The 10,905-nt window shown below is 48.4% G+C and overlaps 1 protein-coding gene across 2 annotated transcripts in view; it reads left to right on the top strand.

Moving 5' to 3' along the window:
- Window positions 1-264: 264 nt before the first annotated feature.
- The window catches only part of COG7 (component of oligomeric golgi complex 7), an 81,582-nt gene continuing 70,941 nt past the window's right edge, over window positions 265-10,905 (top strand). For both annotated transcript variants that reach the window (XM_032328084.1, XM_032328083.1), the window contains exons 1-4: window positions 265-651; window positions 5,745-5,893; window positions 6,062-6,178; window positions 8,372-8,540. In XM_032328084.1, the coding sequence (XP_032183975.1) occupies window positions 483-651; window positions 5,745-5,893; window positions 6,062-6,178; window positions 8,372-8,540 (604 nt within the window). In that variant the 5' untranslated portion in view covers window positions 265-482. The remainder of the gene's footprint in view (window positions 652-5,744; window positions 5,894-6,061; window positions 6,179-8,371; window positions 8,541-10,905) is intronic.

Here is a 10,905-nt window from a genome sequence, read left to right as displayed (position 1 = left end):
TGGCGACCTGACCCTGGACCAGTTGCTCAGCGGCCTCTTGATTCTTTATCTTTACCTTGGGGGAGAATAACGGCCCTCGGAGGACAGTGAACTCTTTAAGTGCGCCAGTGCACGTAAGGGCTTCAGAGTAAGCACATACTTTCAGCGCTCAGCGTGCACTCAAGTTAGCAAGAGCAGCAGCGAGCCGCTCTGCGCCGGGAGCCTTTCTCCGGTCCCCAGCTCTGCAGAGCGCCCGGAAGCGCCGGCGTCGCTATGGTAACGGCCACCCACTTCCGGAAGAAGTACGGCGCGCGGCGAGGGCCATTCGGAGTCCGCTGCTCCGCGAGTTCACAGAGGGGACGCGGAGGGACGAGTTTAGTGGGCGCTGAGGGTTCTGCCTGCCGCCGCCCCCTCCCCCCAGGCCAGCCCGAGTGCCCTCTCAGGGCCGCTCGACCCCACAGCCTCGTTGCCGCCGGACGCCGGGGCTGAGCGCGGGTGCGGCCATGGACTTCTCTAAGTTCCTGGCGGAAGACTTCGACGTGAAGGAGTGGATCAACGCGGCCTTCAGGACCGGCCCCAAGGAGGCGGCGGCGGGGAAGGCGGACGGCCACGCGGCCACCCTGGTGATGAAGCTGCAGCTGTTCATCCAGGAGGTGAACCACGCCGTAGAGGGTGAGGCCGAGCTGCCGGGACCGGCGTGGGGCGGCGGGCGGCGGGCGGGCGCGGGCCCCGCGGTGGGAAGGCGAGCCCGGCCCTCCCCTCCCCCTCCTGCAGACCCTTGGTCGGGGGGTGCGGGTAGCCGGGGGCCGGTCTCAGCTCGCTGCCGCCTGTCTCACGCCTGCCGAGGCCGGGGCTTGCCTCCTACCCCTGGCGGTGCCATCAGGTTTCCTTTACGTCCCAAAGAGTGAATTTCAAGAATAGTAACTAATCGTCACCTGGTCCTTAAATTCGCAAAAGCATATCAAAGCGGCGTGGGAATGACACAAATCTGGGGAGCGTAGTTTTTTAGCGGACCCTCATGCCCTTGAAGACGGGCTGGTTTTAGCGGACCTTCATGTCCTTGGAGGTGGGCTGCCTTGAATAGAGACTTGAACCATCTTTCGAGGATAGTTAACTGAAAAACAATACACACCAGCAACCTTTCCATTAACTCCTCGACTCGATGTTTACTCACCGTATGTTCATTAGATGCATCCTGGACGCCGGTCTCTCTGCCAGGCTTGGTGGGAGAGAGGTCCCGCAGGGAAGTTTATGACCCAGTAAATAGAACTTTACTTTAGAGATGGGTCCAGTGTTTAAGAAAAGGCTGTTGTTGGGGGGAGGGGAGCTTTATTTCACTGCAGGTTCTTTATTGTGCTTTGCCTCTAATACTCATAATTGAGCATCTGCCACACCTGTGCCCAGAAACGGGGCCAGGGGCAAAAAGTTTACCCTTCAGGAGATTGCTGCCTCGTGGGGAAGATATAAAACAGTTGAGTTACAATGAGGGATGGCTTTTCTGCAAGTAGGACCAGGAGCTGTGAGAGCTGGCAGAAGCGTGCAGTCACCCCTAATCATAGAGGGTTTTCCAACTGTGTTAGGCCTTGAAGGAAGGCTTAATAGGGCAAAGAGAGAAAGGACATTAATAACGGTGATAGCAATATTTGAGTCCTTGGTATGTGTCAGTCACTCTTTTAAATGCTTTGTATGTATTAACTAAGTGGTTCTCAAACCAGGGGTGGTCATGTCACCTCCTTCCAGCCCCACCATCCCCCTGAGTTTCTGGATGTTGTGGGGGTGTGTTTTTCAGTCCTTGCGATGGGAAGGAATGTCACAATGAGGGACAGTTAGTGGAAATACCTAGCGATGCTTAGTGTCCTGCATGCTTGGGGTAGTCCTACACAATGAAGAACGGTCCTGGCCAAAATGCTAATGTTGCCCCTTTTCAGTCTAATTATCCAGTTTAAACCTGGCAATAATCCTTGGAGGTGGGCACAGTTATGGTTCCCACTTTATAGTTGTAGAGACTGTGGCTGAGTGAAGTCACGGACCCAGCATCAGGTTTCTAGTTTGGATTTGAAGCCAAGGATTGGTCCCAGAGTTTAGGGCTCTTACCCGTTATACCTTGCTCCCTCTGGTATGAAGGGGACAGAGAACACACGCAGGGCCATGTGGGTATAAGAAGGCCTAGCTAGCCCACAGAAGAGTGAGAAATTCTAACAGAGCTGCATCAGTAACATCAACAAACATTAGTCATTAATACTATTATTATAGGATCACACTTTCCCCGGGGGAGGGGAAGACTTCTGGAGATAAGACAAAAAAGTAGGTTGGGATGAAAGGCGTTTTTGCCCATCATTTTATTTTATTTTATTCTTTACACACAGATACACACACACACACGCACCCAGGGAAGGGGGGTGCAGAGGGAGAGAGGGGGAGAGAGAAAATCTGAAGCAGGCCTGATTCCATGACCCTGAGATCATGATCAGAGTGGAAATCAAGAGTGGGACACTTAATTGACTCAGCCACCCAGGTGTCCCCTTTTGGTCATCCTAAGGATTTGGGAATTTGGCCCTTAGGCAGTGGGAAGCCTTCAGAGGTTTAAAGCTTTATTTTTATGGAAGATGAGACAAGGGCTCAAGTCTGCAGTGAAGAGACGTTATTGCAGAGGCTCAAGGGGGGGATGTTGAGGCCTCCAAATTGGAGGATTGATTTGTTCATTCATTTAGTCAACAAACATTTACTGGGCACAAACTGTTTTCCAGGTTCCAGAGATACAGTGTTGAACAAGACCCAGTCCTAGGCGCCTGGGTGGCTCAGTGGGTTAAGCCTCTGCCTTCGACTCAGGTCATGATCAGGGTCCTGGGATCGAGCCCCACATCGGGCTCTCTGCTCAGCGGGGAGCCTACTTCCTCCTCTCTCTCTGCCTGCCTCTCTGCCTACTTGTGATCTCTGTTTGTCAAATAAATAAAATCTTAAAAACAAAACAAAACAAAAAAACAGACCAGTCTTAGGTTGGATCAGTTAATAGATCAGGTTGGGGGCGGGTGGAGGGAACCCACAAAAACCAAACAGGGACCAGATCATGCAGACATTTAATGTCACATTAAAGAGTTTGGATTTGATACAAAATGAATATAAAGGGTAGGTACCAGAGGATTTTTAAGCAGGGGAGAGACATGGATGGGTTTTTGTCTCTGTTTGAAAAGCAGCTGTCCAGAAGAATGGACTGTCACATAGTGGCTTTAAGTGGGGTTATGGCAGTGGGCATGGTGAGAAATGGGTAGATTTAAGATATTTTTAGGAGGGGGAATGGGAAGAACTTGCTGATGGATTGGAAGGAGGGGTGAGCGGGGGGAGCATCGAGAAACACAGCAGGTTCTTGAGCTGAGTGACTGTGGGTGCAGGTCCCTCGCGGTCGGGGACTGTGGGAGAGTTTGTAAAGAGAGTCCATAGCCCACCACCTGGATTCTGCAGCGAACAGTGTACTGCTCTGCTCTGTCACGGATCTGTCCCTCTCTCCACTCATTCATCTTTTTTTTTTTTTTCAAGGATTTTATTTATTTATTTGACAGACAGAGATCACAAGCAGGCAGAGAGAGGGGGGGAAGCAGGCTCCCCGCTGAGCAGAGAGCCCGATGTGGGGCTCGATCCCAGGACCCTGGGATCATGACCTGAGCCGAAGGCAGAGGCTTTTTTTTTTTTTTTTTTTTTTTTAAGATTTTATTTATTCATTTGACACAGAGAGATCACATGTAGGCAGAGAGGCAGGCAGAGAGAGAGAGAGGAGGAAGCAGGCTCCCCGCGGATCAGAGAACCCGATGCGGGACTCGATCCCAGGACCCTGAGATCATGACCTGAGCCGAAGGCAGCGGCTTAACCCACTGAGCCACCCAGGCGCCCCAAAGGCAGAGGCTTTAACCCACTGTGCCACCCAGGCACCCCCATCCATCCTGTTTTTTGACGTGTTTCAAAATGAGTTGCGGACGTCAGTATGCTTTACCCCTGTACATTTCAGTTGGTACCCTAAACAGTAGAATTCAGTACTTATTTTACAGCTCTTTATTTTTCAACTGAATACAGTTTACATAAGGTGAAAGGCACAGATCTGTTCTGATGAGCATCATGAGTTTTGGCCAGTGTGTACGCTGGGATAACCTAAATCTCTGTCAAGGAGAATATTGCCGTCACCCAAGAAAGTGCCTCCGTTCCCCTTCACAGTAAATCTGGTCCTTATCCTCCCAGAGGCAACCACTGCAAGTGAGAGTTTTAAAATGGGGGAAAGAGGGGCGCCTGGGTGGCTCAGCCGTTAAGCGTCTGTCTTTGGCTCAGGTCTTGATCCCAGGGTTCTGGGATCGAGCCCCACATCCGGCTCCCTGCTCGGCGGGAAGCCTGGTTCTGCCTCTCCTACTCTCCCCGCTTCTGTTCCCCTCTCTCACTGTCTCTCTTTCTGTCAAATAAAATCTTAAGAAAAAAAAAGTGGAAGAAAGAGTGGATTCAGTTTGTGGGGGGAAGGGTTGTGGAGAAGGAAAGCGAGGGATCAGCAGGGGCCGAAGAGTGACTGAGGCTTAGCAAGCAGAAGGTTGGGGCTATAAAAATGTTGTTAAAAGTCAGCATTGTTCAAAGTCCGTCTCTGTGTGAAAGAAATCCTTGTTCTGTCTTTGTTTTCTTAGTCTTAGAACTTTACCTGGGGTCAGTGCTGGAAACAGATTGTTATTCTATGTCACAGCTGGACGAACAGGTTCCTGAAATACTTCTTCAAGGTGTTCAGGTTCTAGGGGCGCCTGGTTGGCTCAGTGGGTTAAAGCCTCTGCCTCCGGCTCAGGTCATGATCCCAGGGTCCTGGGATCGAGTCCCACATCGGGCTCGCTGCTCAATGGGGAGCTACTTCCCTTCCTCTATCTCTGCTTGCCTCTCTGCCTGCTTGTGATCTCGTTCTGTCAAGTAAATAAATAAAATCTTAAAACAAGATGTTCAGGTTCCGTTCAGCGCACTGGTAGAGAGAAGACAGCGGACTTACTGATTCCCGGTGAATTGCCCGTTAAAGGTCAGAGGGCGTGCCATTAGCTCTCCCAGTTCCACGTAACACATCAGAGGGCCCAGAGATGTGCACGCTGTAGTCTGTGTTTGGGACGTTTGTTTACAACATGCAGCTTTCTTAGTGTCACCCGGTCTCCTACTGGACTTGCTAAATGACAAACTCTGGCAGGCGCCTAGAGACCTGCATTTAACTGTGCCCCAGTTGGCGCTGGCCGTCTGTGGAGTCTGTTTCAAAAAGACCATGGAATGCGGACATTGGGGCCAGACATATGTAAGGTTTGGTTTCAGCTCTGTGAAATCCGAGGGCAGTTACTCAACCTCTCTGAGCCTCAGTTTCCCAATTTGTAACAGGTGGCTGCTGGTGATTCCTGCGGACCTTCAGTGCTAGAATGTTCGTAGGTCACCTGCTACATAGTTGGCATTGACCCAGTGTCAGATTCTTTCACCTCCTCTCCTCACGAAGGGACTTTCAGTTGAACTCAGTCGTGGAGAAGCGTTCATGTTGGGTCAGGTTGACGGTTCCGTCCTTGTCAGATCACATGGCGCACGTCCGGCAGACTGGGAGGACACGGTCCTGGCAGAGCCCGCCTCCCAGCCCTCCTCCTCTCCCTCCGCATCTTCCACAGAAAACTTGTGTGGTTGGGGGTGCTTTGGGCAAAATCCCTTCCTGTCTCACGATCTGTTCATCTTGACACTGGTGACCGGTCCGAGTTTCACCTTTTGTTCTTGGGTTCTTGCTACAGAAACCAGTCACCAGGCTCTTCAGAACATGCCCAAAGTGCTCCGCGATGTCGAAGCCCTGAAACAGGAAGCGTCTTTTCTGAAAGAACAGATGATTCTTGTCAAGGAGGACATTAAAAAATTTGAACAGGATACATCTCAGTCAATGCAGGTATTTCGGCTCCTGTCCCTCATGCCGATTCTTGTTTTGGGGAGACATTCACAGAAGCTCCCTCAGGACAGGCACGTGCTGTGATGCTTATGTTTCCGGTCACAGGCGGAGGCCAGAGATGAAGGAACTGCCACTTCCTTAGTGTTTGCCCTCTCGTCTCTCTTTTAGGTATTGGTAGAAATCGACCAGGTGAAGTCCAGAATGCAGCTCGCGGCCGAATCCCTTCAGGAAGCGGACAAGTGGAGCACACTGAGTGCCGACATCGAGGAGACCTTCAAGACTCAGGTAAGTCTTGGGCTTCTGGGTGGCTCAGTGGGTTAAGCCTCTGCCTTTGGCTCAGGTCATGATCCCAGGGTCCTGGGATCCAGCCCCATATCAGGCTCTCTGCTCAGCGAGGAGCCTGCTTCCCTCATCTTCTCTCTCTCTGCCTGCTTCTCTGCCTACTTGTGATCTTTCTCTGTCAAATAAATAAATAAAATCTTTAAAAAAAAAAAAAACTCAGGTAGGTCTTTAGTTGAGGGCATGTCTGCAGGCCAGGTAGGCAGGCGCTTGAGGTTCAGAGACACAAACAAGAAAGTCATTTCCCCGAACCCGCAAGGGATTGGAAAAGGCAGCACGTGGAAACACACACAGGCAAAGAGTGGGAAGACCTGCAGTTGCTCTGGGTCTTTCCACCTTCTGGAGTTGGTGTCTCCCACCTGACGGAAGACCTTCTCAGTCACAGAGTTCGGGAGAAACCTCCATGGAAAAGGCAGAGAAAATGGATGAAATGGAGTGTGGAACACAGGTTGGGGGGCCTTTCCCATCCCGGGACCTCTCTGTGGTTGTCTGTTCGTTGGGTTCCTCTGCCACTGCTCTGGTCCTGCTTCCCGTTGTCCCTCCGCTAAACCGTTGCGGCAGTTGGCATCCCTGCTGGCTCCTGGCCTCTCGCGGGCAAACTCATTCGCTCCCTCCCTGTGCCCGCTGGCACCTGAGCCGTACTCCTTAAATTGTATCCTGATCTTACTGTCCCAGTACGCTGTGAACTCAGGGGCTGCCGTGTGAGCTTCTGTGTGTCTCAGGCATCTAACACGGTGTCTGACATGATATAGACACCTGTGGAGTGATGAAATGAAACACAATTACTATACCTTGAATTCTTCTAAAAAACAGCATTTATTTTTCTAATTTTAAACATAATTTATGTGTGTCTTAGAAGATTTGGAAAATTCCAGAAAGTACAAGGCAGAAAACAAAATGATCCTATTCCTGTGCACACTGATAAGTTTTTTTAATGTGTACTGGGTATTTTTTTCTACTATTTCCATATTTGTGCTTATGTATTTTGTATATATTATGTATTACTGGTATAAAGACATTACATATATTCTAGTGTCTATTTTTTATCTAAACAAGATCTTACTTAAATGAATGTCTTATTTCTTACTTAATAGAAAGTCTTATTTCCCTTTGTAATTAATACTTCTCAGGGGCGCCTGGGTGGCTCAGTGGGTTAAGCCGCTGCCTTCGGCTCAGGTCATGATCTCAGGGTCCTGGGATCGAGTCCCGCATCGGGCTCTCTGCTCAGCGGGGAGCCTGCTTCCTCCTCTCTCCCTCTCTGCCTGCCTCTCTGCCTACTTGTGATCTCTCTCTGTCAAATAAATAAATAAAATCTTTAAAAAAAAAAAATACTTCTCAAAAACACGATTTTTAATATGTGCACATATTCCGCATGTCATTATGAGTGACTCGTCCTTTAGGATTTAGGTTGCTTCCAGGCTTTCGTTACTACAACACTAGAATCACATTAATTAATTAGAATCCATGACTATCTCTGTGTCCCTCTGATTGTTCGTTCTTTGTTTTTTTAAAGATTTTATATCTAAGTAATCTCTACACCCAATGTTGGGCTCAAACTCACCACCCTGAGATCATGGTACACCAACTGAGCCAGCTGGGCACCCCCCCCCAATTGTTTCTTTAGGACAAATTTCTAGAAAAGGAAATACGAGGTCAAAAGATGTGAGGGGTGCTTGGGTGGCTCAGTTAAGCATCTGCCTTCGTGAAGCTCAGGTTATGATCTCAAGGTCCTGAGGTTTGCCACATTGGGCTCTGTGCTTGGCGAGTCGTCTGATTCTCCCTCTCCCTCTGCAACCCCCCCTCAGCCCTTTGCTCATGCGTGGCACCCTCTCTCTCTCTCTCAAGTACATGAGTAAAATCTTTAATAAAAAAATCGTGTGAATAATTTTCCATTTTTTTTAAAGATTTTATTTATTTATTTGATAGACACACAGTGAGAAAGGGAACACAAACAGAGGGAGTGGGAGAAGGAGAAGCAGGCTCCCCACTGAGCAGGGAGCCTAATGTGGGGCTTGATCCCAGGACCCTGAGATCATGACCTGAGCCGAAGGCAGAGGCTTAGCTAACTGAGCCACCCAGGCGCTCCTGAAGGGCCTGGGGTCTTTAAAAATAAATATCTTCTGTTCTGGCCTTTCGTAGGACATAGCTGTGATTTCTGCCAAGCTGACCGGTATGCAGAACAGCTTAATGATGCTTGTTGATACGCCAGACTACTCAGAAAAATGTGTGCACCTGGAGGCGCTGAAGAACAGGCTGGAGGCCTTGGCCTCGCCGCAGATTGTCACGGCCTTCGCCTCCCCGTCTTTAGGTACGTGCCGGCCTCTCTCCTCGCTCTGCACCCCCCCACAGGGGTAAGGCTTTCCAAGTCTTCCACCTTTTGAGTGTCTTACTTTGGATTAAATTATGTAATTTCGAATTAAGTTGTAACCTAATGGGGGTTACCTTTTTCCAGTAGTTCATATGAATATTTTTAAGCATATGGAAATGTCGAGATAAGCACACAACAAACAACATCTAGATCCTAGTTTGGTGTTTCAGCACATTAGCTTTGTCACACATCAACCCACCCATCCATCGCTCTGTCCATCCAGGTTCTGTTGGGGGTGCATTTCAGAGTAACTTGCAGATATCAACATACTTCACTCTTAACTGCTTCAGCATTCATATCAACAACTAGAGTTCAGTATCAGTTTAAGATTCTCTTTTGGGGGGGTAAAATTTACTTTTAAGGAAATGCACACATCTTAAGTGTACCGTTTGACCCTTGTCAAATACGATTTTTATTTCCTCTGATCTACTAATGTGGGTAATCATATTGATAGCATTCCTAATATCCTATTATTCTTGCACCTCAAGATCAAGCCCCCCATGTTTATGAGATGTCTGTGTGGGTTCGCATGTGCATGTGTGAGTGCATGTTAAAGTCCTACTGGATATTTGATGACGCTTTATTTAGAACTTTTTCATAGAGAGCTCGTTAGTAGATATCTGTGTCAGGAGTTAGTGTCATGGTTGTGTTGATGTCATAGAAACAGCTGGGAAGCTTTCATTCTTCGTTATTTTTTTTTTAAAGATTTTATTTATTTATTTGACAGACAGAGATCACAAGTAGGCAGAGAGAGAGAGAGGAGGAAGCAGGCTCCCCGCCGAGCAGAGAGCCAGATGCGGGGCTCGATCCCAGGACTCTGAGATCATGACCTGAGCTGAAGGCCGTGGCTTTAACCCACTGAGCCACCCAGGCGCCCCTCATTCTTCCTTATTACTCTATTACAGTTTTTTGTTTTTGTTTTTTTTGTTTTTTTAAAGATTTTATTTATTTATTTGACAGACAGAGATCTCAAGTAGGCAGAGAGGCAGGCAGAGAGAGAGGGGGAAGCAGGCTCCCTGCTGAGCAGAGAGCCTGATGCGGGGCTCGATCCCAGGACCCTAGGATTATGAGCTAAGCTGAAGGCAGAGGCTTTAACTCACTGAGCCACCCAGGCGCCCCTCTATTACGGTTTTTTTGTTTCTTCATTTGAGAGAGAGACAGAGAACAGGGAGTGGGGAGAGGCAGAGGGAGAAGCAGACTCCCCCTTGAGCAGGGAGCCTGGCTCGGGGCTTGATCCCAGGACCCTGGGATCATGACATGAACCAAAGGCTGATGCGTAACTGACTGAGCCAACCAGGTGCTCCAAAATAGCATTTCTGCTATTTTTCTGTTTAATTTTTACTTTTGTGAGATGATTATTTACTTTCTAATGTTTTCCCTTAAGCTCTCCCAGTGTCCTTTTATATCTCATTGTGATACCTTAGATCCCCAACCCCCCTTTATTTAAAAGATTTACTGTTTTAAGTAATCTCTACACCTAATGTGGTGCTCAAACTCAACTCCGGGATCAAGAGTTGCACCTCTGTTGACTGAGCCAGCCAGGTACCGAAACTTAGATCCTGTTAGGGAAAGCACACCGTATGTAATTTCCTTGAGTGTGAAGCGGTTGTAGCTTCAAATTTCTTCTCTTTCCTAGGCTAATTTTTTTTTTAAATTTTTATTTATTTATTAGACAGAGATGACAAGAAGGCAAAGAGGCAGGCGGGGAGGGGGAAGCAGGCTCCCCACTGAGCAGAGAGCCCGATGTAGGGCTCGATCCCAGGACCCTGGGATCATGGCCTGAGCCGAAGGCAGAGGCTTTAACTCACTGAGCCACCCAGGTGCCCCCCCAGGCTAACTTTTTGAAGTGCTCTCTCTTTTATTTATTTATTTATTTATTTAAAATATTTTTTTAAGTAACATATCATGTATTATTAGCCCCAGGGGTATGGGGAAGTGCTCTCTATTTTAAAAAGAGTTTGTTTTTCTTTTAATTATGGTAAAATACACAGAGCATATAATTTACCATTTTAACCATTTCTAAGTGTACAAGGTAATGGCATGAAGTATATTTACGTTGTGCAAACATGACCACCAGCCACCTCCAGAACTCCTCATCTTCCTCAGTGCTATTAAATACTAGCTCCTGGGATGCCTGGGTGGCTCAGTTGGTTAAGCCACTGCCTTCAGGGTCCCGGGATCGAGTCCCGGATTGGGCTCCTTGCTCAGCAGGGTGCCTGCTTCTCTCTCTGCCTCTGCCTGCTTGTGCTCTCTCTCTCTGTGATAAATAAATAAAATCTTAAAAAAAAAAAAAATACTAACTCCT

This window comes from Mustela erminea, chromosome 20 (assembly GCF_009829155.1).
Source record: "Mustela erminea isolate mMusErm1 chromosome 20, mMusErm1.Pri, whole genome shotgun sequence".
Classification (NCBI taxonomy): Eukaryota; Metazoa; Chordata; class Mammalia; order Carnivora; family Mustelidae; genus Mustela; species Mustela erminea.
This window is presented reverse-complemented; position numbering and strand designations above follow the sequence as displayed.